General features: G+C 29.8%; 2 protein-coding genes across 4 annotated transcripts in view; both read right to left on the bottom strand.

The window, feature by feature from the left end:
- Positions 1–4,907: 4,907 nt before the first annotated feature.
- On the bottom strand, positions 4,908–6,917 carry LOC111640949 (putative cytochrome P450 cyp-13B1). The gene is made up of 5 exons (XM_023387039.1): positions 6,861–6,917; positions 5,453–5,535; positions 5,247–5,343; positions 5,102–5,154; positions 4,908–5,025 (listed from the first exon to the last, which is right to left on the bottom strand). Exons 1-5 carry the CDS (start codon positions 6,915–6,917, stop codon positions 4,908–4,910), a joined length of 408 nt encoding a protein of 135 aa, XP_023242807.1.
- Positions 6,918–8,685: 1,768 nt separating this feature from the next.
- LOC111640954 (cytochrome P450 3A8-like) overlaps positions 8,686–17,964 on the bottom strand; it is a 31,045-nt gene continuing 21,766 nt past the window's right edge. For 2 of the 3 annotated variants that reach the window (XM_023387045.1, XM_023387046.1), the window contains 7 exons: positions 16,867–16,982; positions 15,518–15,611; positions 12,407–12,567; positions 12,250–12,338; positions 12,032–12,175; positions 8,894–9,056; positions 8,687–8,813 (listed from right to left, as the gene is read on the bottom strand). In XM_023387045.1, coding sequence (XP_023242813.1) covers positions 8,736–8,813; positions 8,894–9,056; positions 12,032–12,175; positions 12,250–12,338; positions 12,407–12,567; positions 15,518–15,611; positions 16,867–16,982 — 845 coding nt within the window. In that variant the 3' untranslated portion in view covers positions 8,687–8,735. Of the gene's footprint in view, positions 8,814–8,893; positions 9,057–12,031; positions 12,176–12,249; positions 12,339–12,406; positions 12,568–15,517; positions 15,612–16,866; positions 16,983–17,964 lie in introns of all 3 variants that reach the window. The other variant, XM_023387047.1, reaches the window with a different exon arrangement.

Raw genomic sequence — 17,964 nt, 5'->3', positions numbered from 1 at the left:
TTCTTACAGGCTTTATTTCAGGGCTGTTTGCTGCCCATGGAAAAACATTGATACCATTCCGAGCGTGAAACTGTATAATAGAGTTTCTTTACTGACAACAGATCATCATCTTGATAAAACAAAAGATTTTCATTTTCAAACCAATCTGCAAAGCGCGGAAGTAAAAAGTGTTTCAAAATTTCTATATAACACTAAGTGTTCACAGTTGTTTTAATAATGTTCATTCGTCCAAGTCCTGTGCCATTCGTAGTGCCTCCTATCATGGCAGATTGAGAAAACTTCTGTTTTGTGTTTCGGCATGCTCGACGGCTTTTTTTCCCAGGTAGTTGCTAAATAAAAAACCCTTGCCGTCGTCTATTCCTATGCACATCCGCTATTCGTCACTAAATATGACGCTCGTCCAGTCATTCACTTTTTAATTTTTATATGCCTTATATCATTTCAATCGTGCTTTCCTCTGTGCACGCATGGAATTGTGCTTTGAGTATAATTAAAGGTTTTTCAATATATCTCTGATTATGTNAACGAGCAATTAGGAACTTTAACAGTTTAATTATTCAAAATCAACAGTTAATTCACATTAGATCGGTAAAACCAGGTCGCCTACAATATTAATTCTCCAGAACACCTTTTCTCGGGCTCTATTCTCTATAATTGACATATTTTATAATTTATATATTAAATTTATTTAACTTAAAATATACCCCCTTCATCTTAAAAAAGTGCCTCACAAATGCTTCTTGAGTGACTCTTACGAAGCTCTTGTGAGCTTTTGTTTTGCTCTTCTCTAGATCAGACAAGATCAAATGAGAAACGCTTGAAAAAATGAACGTATTAATAAGTTTGAAATAAAGGAAACCATTTTTCTTAGAATTATTTACTGTAACGTAACTATTCGCAGTACATACAATTACAGAAAGTTACAACTGCATTTGTAAACCGCATAATCAGTAAGTATTCGATATCGCTACAAAAATGCAAAGTACATATGCACCACATACAATCCATATATATTACTACCCATACACATATAATTATCTACAATAATCCTGTGTAATATAAGCCAAAAAAATACACTTATGTTGCACAGGATTTCATAATGCTATTGTACAAAACTCGCATTACATAAATTAAACAAACGAAACTTTTTTCATTTATTATTGTCACTTTTTAAACAAAAATACATAAATACGTATTAACATTATAATTTTTATTAATAGAAGCACATTGTTACAAATTAATTAAGTTTTGAGTATTTTAATTTCTACATTCGATTTTTAAAATGGCTTCTTTAGGACTGTGGACTTCGAAACCAGAATTGAAATCCATCACCAACTTTAAAAAGGGTGTTGAATTATTAAAACGAATCAAGATGTCAATTTAAAAATAATTTTTGTGAAATTTAAATATTCCAACCTTTGATTCCTCACAAAGACAAAAGCGAAAATGGCAAAAAACATTTGCTAGACACAATTTCATCTCCAATTGACTAAATTTCATACCCAAACAACTTCTCGGTCCCAATCCAAAGGGAAAATATGTATAAGGACGAATGAGATTTCTATTTTCTGGGAGAAATCTAAAATATAAACATATTCGATGAAATATAATATTTGAATTTATAAAATATCTTAAAATATGTAGAAATGTTATAATGTTTTACTATTAAGTAATTACTGTAATTTTGTGCAGATAATTTAAAACAATATATGTCTCTAAACTGGCATATATTAGTAAAACAACATAATGATACCGGTATGTTTTTTTAATATAAACCAGTATACAAGGTTCCTACACACCTGAAAAGTCAGAAAAAGTCAGGGATTTTCATTAGTTTTCAGAAAAAGTCATGTAATGTCAGGGAATATGGTAAAAATTATCAAAAAGTCAGGGAATTTGCTTCTTTGGCTGCTTTGTTGATTTTTTGCTGACAGTATGCTTGACTAAGTGTAGCTATCTGCAGGCAGCAAGAAGTAATGTGGTGCAATACAACTTATGAAAAGGGGTGCATAATATTTTCAGGACCCAAAATTTTTCCAAAAATTTACAAAATAGACAAAATGATAAATAGTTTAAATGGTATTATTTATAATTTTTCATTTTAATAATTTTGATTGCATAACAAAACAATTTCTGAATTTTTTCCCAGTTTATTAATATTTTATAAACTTCAGGAAATTTATTAAGGGATAAATGTAATAAATATATACTTTGTATACAGTACGTGGATTATATAGAATTTGTTAATGAATAATAAAAAATAATTTATTTTTTTCTTTTTTTCAAAGCCATGTAGATTTATGGTTGTGGATTAATAACAGAATTTTAATAATACATTTTATTTTTAATTTCAATAATTCAACAATTATAAAAAATATATATAACTGTTAATTAGAAAAAACAATTAATTAAAATGTTGGAGAAGCAAAACATTGTGCATAGTAAATCCAATGCTGTTTTATGTCAGTGTGCCATACTATAAGGGATGTGAGGATCAGGGGATTTGTACAAAGTTGGTCAGGGAAAGTCATGGAAATTAAAACAAAAATTTGAGTAGGAACCCTGTATATACCATACAGGAATTTCCTAGAACTGTGTAACCACTATATACAATTGAATCTGCTTATCGCACATCCTTTCAGGAAATTAGAATAGGGTATGTTATAACTGATGATATGTTAGAAGATGTATAGTTATTTTCTTTTTGTTATATTGAGACCATTACAGCCATTGCATTATAATCAGTCCATGTTAATAAGATTTTAATACAGTATTATATAAAAGGAAAAAAATAGTACTGTACACAACTAACTAAATGTGTTAACTAATTATTGTAATACTAAATATGAAATTCTACAACACTGTATTTTAATATTTCTTTTTGATAAAAGAATCTGTTACATTAGTATGCACTTTATTAAAATTCTGTTTGCAAATTACTTCTCTCAAATGTTCATTTTATAAGTCTCCTTTACTCATAAAGTATCTTTCTAACATATGAATCATTTTTCATTGCTTCAGCTGTTGAAGATGGAGAATCATCTGCAATTTGTTTCTGTTCTTCCTTTTCATTTGTTTTTGCTTCACTGATAAGTGTAACTTTTTGAACGCTGGTTAATGTGGAGTCTATTTGTTTCAACATAAGCATCAGTTGTAAGAAATTCCTCTACTGTGACTTGGAAAGTTATGCTATACTTTCAGAGTTCTGAAATTTTTTGTTTTCACAGTGCTGGTTTTGGTTTGGTGGTTTGTATGGAATTAGTATATTCTTATNTATCATTATTATAATATTCATTAATAAATTATTGATATAAATATATAAACTTACTGTGTATAGTTAACAGGTTTACCATTGTTCGCTACTTCGTACAGATTATTTTCTAGAGCTTTGACACATTTGTTGATTTTTGGAATAAGCTAAAAATTGTTTACAAAAATAATGTTACAAAGAATTAAGAAAGTTCATAAAGTTTATATAAAAATTTCATAACGAATCAAAATATTTATTTTATCGAATTCGATAAAATAAATATTGATAATAATTCCTTATATATATTTATTATTATTATTATTATTATTTATTTATTTATTCCTTCGGTGTTACTTATGACTAAAAGGGAGTTACACTTGATGTTATTTTTTTTTACTATATTATATATGAAAATAATGTCAATAGAAAAATTTGTACAAAATAATAGTGTAATATTTTGCAATCTATGAACACCCTCATTTCATACAACAATAACATTTATCGCTTTTCTAATTTCTAACAATTTTTAACAATCGAAAGTTAAGTTTTCCAGAGAATAATAATACAGTTGTGAGGACCAAAAATTTTGTGTTTTAAACTAAAAAATTTTTTATAAACTTTATAAAGACGGAACGAGAAAACAGAAAATTAAAAGAGAAAAAGGAAAAAAAAAATCCATAAAAACTCGATTCCCACGAGTTGGGTTCCTTGTTGAGATGAGTACATTTCTTTGTCACGATTGTGTCACCCGTCTCCTCATTGGACCAAGAAGATCGTCATCGCTGACGAAATCGGAGAAAGGGTCGAAAATGAGGACTTGATATAAAAGGGGACAGGCACGATGAGTAAGTGTGGAAGTTATTATTGGTGGCTGTGTGTGCGCTCCAAACGTCTACCTCCCGCCGAGATTCCGTCAACCAACACCTCCTTCTCGCCTACAAGACTAGAACTGAACTCAACTGACCTCAATACATGTTCAACTGGAAGGAACTATTGAACGTTTTTTGTGCTGGACTTGATCTCCTATACTACCTAAGGTATTTATCCTGCCCGCGCACTATTGTACACTCTCTCTCTCCGCATAAACTAAACGCGAAATCAGTTGTAACTAGAACTAGAAAATGATCGATGAAACTAGAACTAGAACTAGAACTAGAAATAGAAGTATTTTATTTACTAATGTAAACCTACGATAAAAATATATATAAATAAACGGTTGTTTATGTTAAAACTTCTCGAGTGCAGTTTCTTCCGTTTTTCTCTCCGTTTCCTTCATTCCGGGTCCAACCCTCATACCTATCCGCTCGCGCGAACTGGTGGTCTCTGTATCGACCGAAGAATACAGTGGTGTCATCTTGACGGGGTATCGAGGAGATACCGACCCTATGGTCACACAGTCGACCCCCCTATAACACTGTATTGCTCATTTTCGAAATAAAATCACTTTTGTAAATATAATAATTTACAATTTTAAGTTTGTTACCTTTTTAATTTTAGCAATGCTAAATATTGGCGTGAGAGTAGATTTTACTCTTCTCCATTCCTCATCTTCCATTGTGATAACCATATTATCGATAATTCGATCTCCAAATTTCCATCGCTAATTATTATTAATTTTTTCAAAAAAACAATTAGAAATCAGAATTAAAATTTATTATTAAATAACAAAATTACTAACTTTTTGATTCGGTATTTTATTGAAGTCTCTTATCAATATATTTTTAATTAATTCCGGTTCAGAAACCATCAGAATGGGATTTAATCCTTCGTAAATACTGGAGAATATAAATAATGGCGATAATTTAATACAAAAAAGAAACGAAATCAATTATAAATTAAGATACAACGTACCCAAATATTCTTCCATATTTCTTATACCATTCCAATTCTATATAACCTTGAGGCTTAAAAATACATATTTTATATGAAATTACGTATTAAATTAACAATTTAAAAGTAAATTTGAAATCTTTTATAGTATTAATAAGAAATGTACCTCTTTCCATCTTGTCCCGTATGAACCCAACAACCACGTTGTTTTTGGTGAAGGAATTCCTCTTCTTTTCCAGTAACTATACACTATACTGAGATAACTAAAGTATTTAAATTAAATGTTAGTTAGTTGTATGTTAGTATATTAGTATGTTAATTAGAATATTTAATAATTGTTCTAAGTTAAGAGAGGAAAATGAAAAACCTTACATGTAAGTAACTGATATTAAAGCGATGAAAAATCCAATAATCCAATATGGCTGAAAGTAGAAATAGAAAGTAGTCCATTTGAACTTCAAATTTATTGACGATATACGTTATTATTATACTGTAATGCTGCAAAATAAAATAAAAAGATATAAAATTTAAAAAAAAATATTGAATTAGATACACAATTGATGTCAGAAATAGAATTTTCTCGTAATGATATTTTTATTTATAACATAATTGATATATAATTTTATAACAGCAGAATATTAAATTATAAAGAAAAGAGAGTTCTTTGTATGCAAAGCTAGATAATGATTTGTAAATTAGCACAATTTACAGTACCTTATTTTACTTTTTCATTCTGTGATTTCATATGATATGAAATTTTTTTTTACTATAAATTTATAAATCGAAAATCGAAACATATTGAAATTATCTATATAGAATTAAATCTAAACACCGGTTCGACGATTTTTTTAACTTTAATTTAATTTAATATAAATTTAATATTTTTGAATATAAATGAACAATTATTTATTGTTTTATCGTCATAATACAGGACTGCAATTTTTAATCATATTTTTCATTTACGTAATTTAAAATATATGCTGTTTACCGCGAATTAGTATTGTAGTGTCTTTCTCTTCCCTGTACATAATACTTTTTCTTTAAGAATTGAGTCGTTCCGTTCATCTATTAACTGCTTTCAGAGGAAAATTTTGAATTAAAGTAACGTTACTTCCGGTTCGTATTCAGTTAATCGGGGCCTCCTGCCCATAAAGTTTCCATATCTGGTCTCGTCTTTCTCCGTTCTTGAAATTAAGGAAATATAGACGAACAACGGACGGGCGAACGACAGTGTGAATTTATAGGACTAGAATTGTTTCAAATTGCAGCTCAATTATTTAGAAATTAAATACCCTTAACAATCAGTCACTAGTCTAGACCGATATAAATTTGAAAAAAAATTTATCTTTAAACTGTACAGATAAAATTATCAAAAGTTTATCTATTCGTGGAGAATTGTGTGAAAGTACTTTCGATCTGTTTCTTTACGTCAGATTTGATGTTCGTTATACTGTATTTCACTAATTTTCAATACTTAATAGATCGTTGTATTATTGTATGCGCTTCTGCCTGTCAATCTTAATAGAATAACAGCAGAAGTGTCCAAAACTCTCATACTTTTTAATAAATTAAGCAAATAACCTACAGCATTGTCATTGAAAAGATTTTAAATGAAGAAGTACATTTAAATTCCGCATGAGAATCTTTCAAAGATTCATGCCGCAAGATATACATTATTATTTTAAAATATTAAAGTTACAACTGTTTTTATCTTTAAAGTTCAAAGGTTAAATTATCAAAATAGCACGCAAAAATGCAGTGTTTAGATAGATTAATATACCTGAGGTATCAAACTTCTATATCTGTTATTACCGGAAGTATAAATTTGATACTGCATTTCTGTGGCATACTTTTAGATCTATTCAAATTTATTCGCAATTTATGAATATGAAAAATGAATAAATAAATAAAATAAAGCATGTATCCAATGTTATATTATCGTGATTGTTCTTTTAACTTAACTACTGTATTTCAAATAAATTTGTATTAGTTTTTGCTCTGATTTCTATGGATAGGGTGAAATCTTATATGTCCTTCGAAAGTGTTCCTGTTGAGAATAAATCACAAAGGAACACCTTTTTGATGGAAAAAGTACGTTTATTTTCTATAATTTAGTAAGGATATGCATCGTACGGTTATGCAGCCGCATGTTAATAATTTTGTTGGGGTAGTTATTTAATTGAAAGATGCGGTATATGTGCTCGAATTTTACTTTTTGATCTGTTGTCATTTGTACGTAATTTAATTTTGTTTATATATATATATTGAATATGTTCTTTTTAATATACATTTGTGTACTGTAGGGATTGTAAATTTACCGACTTTTTCATTTACCGGTTATTCGGTAAATGAAAATTAAAATACCGGTTTACGGTAAATTACCGGTAAATTTTTTCTTGAAAAATAAAATTTGGGTGATAAAAAATATAAGTCATTATGATTTCCATTTCACATTTTTATTTCAATTTGGCATAATAATTTGCCAAAACACATTTATTAAATAAGATTTAAAAAATAAGGAAAACAACACAAAGTAATACAGATAAACTGTTTTTTATAGGCTAAAAATTTTCACATTGTCGTCATTTCCTATTTCCTGCTATTTGTTTTTTATTTTTTGTGAAATTCGTTGTATTATTTAAAGTTAATACCGTTGGATTAACTTTAAATAATAGTTGAATAGCGTGCATAAGAAAATATATATAATAAATAGGAAGGAAAAAATCCTTTTTTAATTATAAACAAAAAAAAAATAATGGGTTATTTTAAATATATACGAAAAAATTGCCTTAATAATATTATATTTTGACTTTTAGCATAATTTTACTTGAATATTATTACATAATAATTTTTCATTTCTACTTTAAAAATAATTTATTTTTTGGCATTCTGTTTTCCCGTAATAACACAAATACTTAAATATTTTATATTTTTTTATTTAAATTTTTAAAAATATATTATAAATCGTAAAATAAATTTGTAGATTATAATACAGAGATAAAAACACACTCTGTACATGTATTACAAATAATGCATTATAGCTCACATTGATATTTTGATAACTTTGTATTGAATATATGAATATTATCTCTACATTTTAATAAGTAGGCCTATACATATGTTATTTTCATTCATTTAATAATTTAATATTTATTGTAGATTAAATTTTTTTATCTGTCATATCATAGCCTTAACACTTGCAAATCACAGTTGCATATAGAAAACTTCTTAAAAAACTGTATAACATACAGCAATTTTCTTTGCAATATAATAGGGGATTTGATGGAATTTATAAGCATTTACTTAATATAAGACTATACAATGCTTTTTTTTTAACGCTTTCCTCTCTGTGGGTACTAAGAAGGCGTTTTATAGCAAGCCCATTATGCATTCGGCCAGGCCTACAATGGATCAGCCGGGTAGTGAGGGATAGGGCCCGACATATCACGACCTGGCAGAACCAACGGTGGACTTGGTAAAAGAACTTCTAAGTGTCCTCAAGACTGAGAATGAAAAAGTACAATACCATATGCAAAATAATATTAGAAATATAATTTTATTATTCTTTTTTTTGAATATTTATTAATTACATTTAATTATTTTATCGAAAATGTAATAATTAAAAAGTATTATTAAAACTTAAGCAGCAAATAGTTTAATTCCTGCATTCCATTTTTAAAATAACTTCTTTAGGACTATGGACGTCTAAACCAAAACTAAAATCCATCACCATCTGAAATTGGGATTGAATTATAAAAATGAATCAAAATATTAATTTAAAAATATTTTTTTGTGAAATTTAAAAATTCCAACCTTCGATTCTTCACAAAGACAAAAGCGAAAATGGCGAAAAACATTTGCCAGACACAATTTCATTTCCAATTGACTAAATTTCATACCCAAACAACTTCTCGGTCCCAATCCAAAGGGAAAATATGTATAAGGACGAATGAGATTCCTATTTTCTGGAAGAAATCTGAAACATATTCAATGAAAAAGGATAATTGAGTTTATATAGTATCTTGAAATATTTCGAATTATAATTTTTTGCTTTTTGTATCTTGAATTTTACATACATCTAATAAGTTGTTGTGATATAAAATACAGTATATTATATTTGTTGTAATGAACTATATTCTTAAAAATATATTTAGTTGCGAATTTAATACACTCTTCTAATATTTAAAGCAATGGTTCCCAAATATCAGGTCCAATTCTATTGTGTAATTTCTGTTAAAACACTTACTTTCATAATTATTATTTTCATGTAACAATCTTTTAGAAATACAACAAACATAAATAAAATGCAATGCAGCTCGGCTTGTTTATGTTTGTTGTTACTCTTGTTTAACAGTTTCCACTCTGTGGACACTAAGAAGGCCTTCTTTTAGCAAGTCCATTATGGATTCGGCCAGGCCTACAAATAAGGCGGCCGGGCTGGTGAGGGACGAGGCCCTACATATCCAGTGGGATCACCTAAAAAATTTTGGGGTTTTCCGACCAGTCCGGATTTGATCAAAACGATAGGTTACCACTCTAAACGTTCGGTCATTCAACTGTCTAATGAAACATTCTTTACTTCCTTATTTCATTTAGCCAATATAAACAATTACAGTAGGGTTTCGAAAACTCGGCACTCGATAACCCGTCAGTCCGGATAACTCGGCCACACCCTGGCAAGGCAAAAAAATTCTTAGTTAATTAATTTTCATCATAGACAGCTTTATGCCTCATAAAGTATTTTTCTGAGGTCTGTCTTATCAGGTAAATTACTGTACACAGTGCATTCATTAATTTTCATTTTCATGTAGTAAAGGCTCTATGCCTTTATAGAGGACGTGCTTTTCCTTTGTTTAAGGGTATTTGGGCAGTTTATTCTCTGTTGTATTCTCAAGTAAACAATACATATAAGTACAGTACAGTATTTTCTGAGGAAACACTCATACTTATTTTTTTAATCCCATTCCCGATAACCCGGCATTTTCACAAACTCGGCCACCCTTCGGTCTACATTAGGCCGAGTTTTCGAGACTACTGTATTGTATCGAGATAATTCTGCTATAAATTTAATATCTGTTTATAATATTTTTTCACCTATATATTCTTATGCATTATTAATTAATGATGANTTTGGCCAATAAATTATTATTTGGTCAATATAACAATATAAATAATTCAGTATATTTGTAATAGGAATTTATTATTTCAGGATCTTATATCTCGCGAAGGATCGCGAGTACGGGTATGGTTCCTTTGACTTTATTGTCAGTACAGGGGTCTACGGTTTGGGGGGTCGCCACCTCTTCATTCGGAGGGTAAATCTTACCATTCGGACTTTAACAGAGCTGTAGAGCATATTGATAGGAACAAAAAAGTCAAAAGAACCGTGCCTCATGGAAATTTGTAAAGAACGCCCACTAGGGGGCGTCCCGAGCTACTAGTATATTATATTTGTTGTAATGAACTATATTCTTAAAAATATATTTAGTTGCGAATTTAATACACTCTTCGAATATTTGTATCATTTAAAGCAATGGTTCCCAAATATCAGGTCCAATTCTATTGTGTAATTTCTGTTAAAACACTTACTTTCATAATTATTATTTTCATGTAACAATCTTTTAGAAATACAATAAACATAAATAAAATGCAATGCAGCTCGGCTTGTTTATGTTTGTTGTTACTCTTGTTTAACAGTTTCCACTCTGTGGACACTAAGAAGGCCTTCTTTTAGCAAGTCCATTATGGATTCGGCCAGGCCTACAAATAAGGCGGCCGGGCTGGTGAGGGACGAGGCCCTACATATCCAGTGGGATCACCTAAAAAATTTTGGGGTTTTTCGACCAGTCCGGATTTGATCAAAACGATAGGTTACCACTGTAACTGTTCGGTCATTCAACTGTCTAATGAAACATTCTTTACTTCCTTATTTCATTTAGCCAATATAAACAATTACAGTAGGGTTTCGAAAACTCGGCACTCGATAACCCGTCAGTCCGGATAACTCGGCCACACCCTGGCAAGGCAAAAAAATTCTTAGTTAATTAATTTTCATCATAGACAGCTTTATGCCTCATAAAGTATTTTTCTGAGGTCTGTCTTATCAGGTAAATTACTGTACACAGTGCATTCATTAATTTTCATTTTCATGTAGTAAAGGCTCTATGCCTTCATAGAGGACGTGCTTTTCCTTTGTTTAAGGGTATTTGGGCAGTTTATTCTCTGTTGTATTCTCAAGTAAACAATACATATAAGTATAGTACAGTGTTTTCTGAGGAAACACTCATACTTATTTTTTTAATCCCATTCCCGATAACCCGGCATTTTCACAAACTCGGCCACCCTTCGGTCTACATTAGGCCGAGTTTTCGAGACTACTGTATTGTATCGAGATAATTCTGCTATAAATTTAATATCTGTTTATAATATTTTTTCACCTATATATTCTTATGCATTATTAATTAATGATGACATAATTTAAGTTTTCAAGCTCATTGAACCATTCTTCATCACAATTTTTCTCATTCTACCTACCAACTGTACAGTTTGCACATCTACACTCAACTCCTAATTTGTAATAAGTGCACACTAGAAGCGGTACAATATATGAAAAATTTATTTGAGAAAATAGTTTCTTAGTTAAGAACATAGGAGGGAAAGTACAGTAATTTTCATGCGAATATTATCGACTTTTAGCATTCCCATTTTTCTGTATACAAACAGAAGAAAGTAACATTTAAATATATTTTACTACCTGATACAAGTCCTACTTAAAACGGTTCTTTTTGAATGAATATAAAATATAGGAATTTATATAAGTTTAGATAAACTATACATTTTTATATATAGTGTATTATACAGCCTATAATATAAAAAAACTTGGTACTACTTTTCAGATATGTCAAGAAAGACAATCATTTATTTTCTTAATAAAGCATAATAAATAATTACCTTTCGGGATTAAAATTTTTGGGATTCGGAAACCACTCTTGATCTTGATGAATTGCATAAATTGGTATTCCGATCATCATATTTTTAGGAACAACGATATCCGTTCCTTCTAAATGATAATCTTCGTGTCCCATGCGAATAACTCTACGAAATAAAATATAAAGTTGAAAATGATAACATATTTACTTTTATTTCTATGAAAAATAAGAAGTATTTACTTTGAAACTGGTGAGTAATATCTCAACGTTTCAGAAATAACTGCATCTAAGTAAGGTAAATTCTGAACGTCTTCGTATTGTAGTTCTTCCTATTAAAATATATTACAAATATTCACATTCAAGTTAAGTTTTATATTTAGAAAAAAGAAAAACCGACCTGATTTTGAAGATTTTCTTGTAATTCTTTTGCTAACTTTTCTTGGCATTCGGGATTTAATGCTAAACTGTATACGATAAAGTTAATATTGGCAGCAGTTGTGAAGAATCCGACAATAAAAAACAAAATGCACTGGGAGATAATTTCGTCGCGGGTCAGATCTAATATTTTTCAATGATTTTATAAAAATAAAAATATTATGAGTTTTTAAATTTTATATGTAAATTATACACAGTATTAATTTTAAAAACAATTCTATGCTTCTAGAAAATATTAGTTTGCATAACATGAAAAGTGTTATAAATATTATTCAGTTCTGCTTTTTAATATAGTGAAATTTCTGAAGATTGCAGAGCCTTTCAGAATTTTATCTCCTACATTACCGGGTTTTTCCGAAATCAACTTTTTTCTCTCTTATGATTAATGCAATTTGAAACGCCTTGAAAAGGCCAGTATTTTACTGTACAATAATGTTTTTTTGTTTTACTTTTTACGTGTACCTTAAAAAGCGCTCTTACATGCTACCACGTGTTCTGAAAATATAATCTAAGAGTAAAATACTGTAAGTAGTATATACTGTACTTACTAATGCCAAATTGTCTTTTATACAATATTTTGTAATTAAGCAAAATGAAACTTGAAAATCGCTACAATAATCGATAAAGAAATCTAATTATGGGAAGGCCCAAATCCAAGCAATTCATGGTAATAAGGTATTTTATATCGGTGAACGAGAAGCAGACACTAACGAGAACACCAAAAAATGTGCTCAATCGTATGAAGATGTCAACAGAGCAATTTTGGAGTAGATTCATTCGCAGTCAGGCGAAAGATCTGTCTGTCTCAGGACCGATGCTACAAGAAATGCCTTAATGTTTGCCAAGAAACTTGATATTTCGAGCTTACATGCCAGCAATTAATGACTTGATAAGTTTCATCTGCTTTACATAATTGTTTTGGATGGTTTGTGACAAAATTGTAAAAGTAAATGAAGATGCTCTCGATGACTAGAAATCAATTCTGACCATTAACGATGGCTATTCTGAACATAACATCTACAATTGTGGACAAGATTATTTTCCAAAGCAATTCCAGACAACGCATAACAACGAAAAGTGAGTAATACGAAGACAAAAAATTGTTATTTTTTGTCTTTGTATTACTATCTAGCTATTGCTTTGTGTGCTTAATCTCTGCAGGAAAAAGGAGCCATCATTGATAAGTTAAAGCTGTCCAACTATGGTATTTCAAAACGTTCGTGTTTCACAACTTGTATTTAGTGAGATTCAAACAAGAAATATGGCTGTCATGTCAGACTTTTTCTTCTTTGATAAATTGAATAAGAATATGTGCCGACAAGTGAGAAAAATTCTGCTGTTTGTCGCTAATGCAGCATGTTGTTGCTAATAATTTCAGCTCCTCTTAAGAAGTTGTTTCACATGGAGTTGAAATTATTACCGGCAAACGCAGCAATCAAGATCGAGGACGTCATACTCTAATATAGCAGTCTCCATACGATAACAATGATGTGTCATAACCTAAACGTAAAAAAAAAAACACTAAAAATATTAGTCATTATATTATATTATGTATATTATAGTATATCTTTATTATTTACTTTCAATATATTTTAATAGGTATGAACATGTTAATAATTTGTTCATAAATATATTATCAAATACGAGGTGTTAAAGTCATGTCCGGTTATTACGGCATATTACGGCGTTATGTTGTGATGTGTCATTACCGTCACGTGGAGGCCACCGTATTATATTATGACGTTTTGCTCCTGAGTGGTCGTAATTGGTTACGTGACACAATCTCAAATCGACCGATCAGAGATCACCATTTTAAATCACATTATACATTTCGACTAATCAGATGCAAGTTATACGAAGTTTTGCATTTCTCGCTACTCTTAATGGCCTCGAATAGAGGTCGTTGTTTCATTTAAAGTCCATATTAACGAATGATGAAATAATGTATAAGATTTTGGAGTGATAGTCAATTAATATGTGAGCACTGAAGTAGTCCGCAGGGAAATGGTGACTGACTGAGTTCGCGAGTTTATTTTTATTAGTTTGCTACCGCCCTGGTGCCTACCCTTCCCGAAAACGCTCTAGATCATCTAATGATATTACCATCCCTCACAGATATGAAGATAGGCGTGAGCTGGTTTCCTTGTAAGTTAGCAGGGCACAGGAGAAGACATGAAAAAGAACTAGTGTGCGAGAACAGTCCTATCGGGATAAGAGAAAGAAGGGCAATAAAAAGAAACATCCTTAGCACCGGGACTTAATGGGAAGCCAGACTATTAAGGTGGGTTCTCGGATAGTCTTAACATTAAATTGAGTGCCCTAGTCGCACTTCTCCTCAACTAGAATTTTTTTATTTGGGTAGTTTCCGTTTTACTTTGTAAATACAAAATATATCTAAAGGTCCATAGATGTATGCTTCAGGAACTTAGTCAGAATGCATTAAAATATCATAAACTGCAAAAAAATATCATATTTTATAAATCATTAATTTTTAGATTAATCACAAACTTCAAAACTTTCATAAGTAATTTGTTGACTTCTATATTAGTTTTTGTTTGATTTCTCATTGATGTTTTCTTATTAAATTCAAATTACAATACATATTACAACCATTCATTACAGATTAAGCTCAATACAGACTACTGCACTCGGCACACCAGAAGGATATACTTTATTATAAGTATCCTAATATCGTAACTAGTGCTATGTATCTATAGCACTAATTATGATATTAGGTTTCATTGAGAAAATATATAAGATTAAACGAAAAAGAGCTATCTCGAAACAACACTATGTCAGGGAGCGCTAATCGAGGTATTACTGCATTTGAAATGTATCGTTTGTTCTTCGGATTTACAGTACTATACTGTACAAATAAAGTATTTAATTATCATTTATTTATTTATTTTCCTATACAGTCGTCGACAATTTTACACCCATTACAAGTAGATTTAATACTCAGTGGAATCAGTCAGCATTAGTAAGGAAGAGAGTTTCGTGTAATTTTTAAAATGTGGCAAATTTTTCTAATTTCATTTCTAGCAACTCGTAAACTTTTGAGAAGTGAACTTACATTTATTTTCGGTAGTATTAGAACCAGACTTTTGATCTTTTGTTTCATAACCTGAACTTTCTAACATCCATTGAAGAAAATCATCGTATTTTTCCTACATAGTAGAAATTCCTNATTCTGTCTAAGATATAAATGAGATTTGACATATTGTTTGATTCTTTAATAAATTTAGTAAACTAATATTGCCAGATTTAAAACTGAAAAGTTTTATATCTAGCAAAGTTTTATATTAAATACATTTATCATTTTTATTATGATTTAATATTTGCTGTGTGTTAACTATTTGAAAAAAATAGGTCTAGCTACCTCATTTTTCAATGAAAAGAACCGAAATATGGCACTGGATTTAGTGGAATTGATCACTGAAACAAAGCAAGAAATGCCTGAATGGTTAGCAGCTTTAGCAAAAGAAGTACAAGTTGAACAAAGGACCAATAATCAAAGAAAATATTCAGGGGGTCGAAGGTAAGTAGAATTTAAAATGTACAGATTTTTTTAATAAAATAATGAAAATTAGATAATAAAACTTCAGAACACACATTACAGTCGACCCCCCCCTATAACACTGTTGATTATTCTGTTTTATATGAATTCCATGTTGTACGAGTCACTTAAATCTTACAAATACATGTGCCGGGCTGTGAATGGCTCACGTATTTGTAAAATCTAAGTGACTTGTACAACATGGAATTCATGTAAAACAGAATTATCAACAGTGTTATAGGGGAGTCGACTGTATTTCAAAAAATTAATGCATATACTTTGTAAGATTCATAAAGAAAATTTGACTTGATCACTGAATTTGGCTGTAAATTTTTACATCAACTGAGCCATCTCTTAATTGTGACACTAAACTTTGGATAGATAAAACCAATCCAAACCATTAGAAAATAAAGAACTATTTAAAGAATTTAAATTTTATACATAAATTATAAAGTTTGTTCTGTAAAGTGGTGATGGTTATATAATTTTTAATTATGATGAATATCCAAAACTTATTGGCAATGGTCCAATTCCAAGTTGTCCCTACCAAAGAAATCGAAAACTAATCAGCAAATAATATTTTAGTATGATGATGATAGAAATTAAGAATTGTATGTGAAAAGTATCAATAGTTTTTGTTTAAAAATTTTATCAAAATTATACTGTATAATTATTTAGAATTCATCTTATACCTTGGTTCTGAGTTGTGCTTATGATTATAATTATGATGCATAATGCAGTTATCCAAGAGAACAGAAATGTGATAATGTCAAACAGAAAAAATTCATTTTCACAAATGAAAATGTTCAAGACAAAAAATGAGTATTAAATTATACTGTATAATTATTTCATAATTCTTTACGTACCTTTTCATGCATTTTACGTTTTTCTAGAAGTTCAAGTACTGTTTTATATAAGAATGAAGTCATTTTTGTATCAACAAAAGACAATTTCAGAATCTCACTTAATTTTGGAAATATTGCTGTAAAAATTACACTTCTTCGTAATTATAAACACTCGTATTAATATAATAATATGCTAAAAATATTTAAAACGTTCAGTAAACAAACTAAATGCATCAGTGCATGTATGGATCGTTTAATAAAAGAAATGGTTTCAGTGCTCAGGGCTCAGAAAAAGCTTGTTACTTCCATTGCTAGTACTAAGTAAGTACTAAGCGTAACAATATGGCCGCTCCCAAATGTCACGAATTTAATTACAAATAGAGTTGCCAGATCTACCGGATTTTTTCCGACTGTCATCAGGAGGACTTTATTGTAAAACTGTTCCCATAATGAAGCATCTTTTCTTTTTACACATTTTAAATGTATTTCTATCACAGAAAGTCATACACATCTTGCATGTCTTTAAATTAAAGCACCGCAATATTTTTGGGAAGAACTCACCTTTTCCTTGATTTTATTAACCCCAAGTACCTGGCAACTCTAATTATGAAGGATGTGAATTTTGTTTCTTTTCGGATGAAGAATTATCTCAGATAATTGAAAACTGTATAAATGTTATATAAATAATGTTGATACAGTAGAGCGTCGTTAATCCGAAAGTCGGTTATCCGGAACGTCGGTTATCCGAAAGAATTCCAGTTGGCAAATTTAAATTTTCGCTAGTGCTGTGGCGCTGCAATCTTTGGCTATGTCTTAAGCTACTCAAATATTTTACGTTTTTGACACTAAATTAACTTGTGAAGTATAATTTTTTATTGTTTTTATATTTTTCAATTTATTTTTGTTTGTACAAAATAAATAAATAATTTTTAACGATACAATAGTCTTCGTTAGGCTTAACATCGACGAAAATTCAACGCGAAGCGACACGCAACGGAGAAAAATTTCAACACGGGATAAATTAATATATTTTTTCGTACATAATTGGTTATCCGAAAAATAAGTTATCCGAACAACCCCGGTCCCCAATTGATTCGGATAAACGACGCTCTACTGTAT

Source organism: Centruroides sculpturatus, unplaced genomic scaffold, assembly GCF_000671375.1.
Source record: "Centruroides sculpturatus isolate CEXI.00-Female unplaced genomic scaffold, Cexi_2.0 scaffold1461, whole genome shotgun sequence".
Classification (NCBI taxonomy): domain Eukaryota; kingdom Metazoa; phylum Arthropoda; class Arachnida; order Scorpiones; family Buthidae; genus Centruroides; species Centruroides sculpturatus.
The sequence above is the reverse complement of the archived record's forward strand: the minus strand, read 5'-3'. Positions and strand labels throughout refer to the sequence as shown.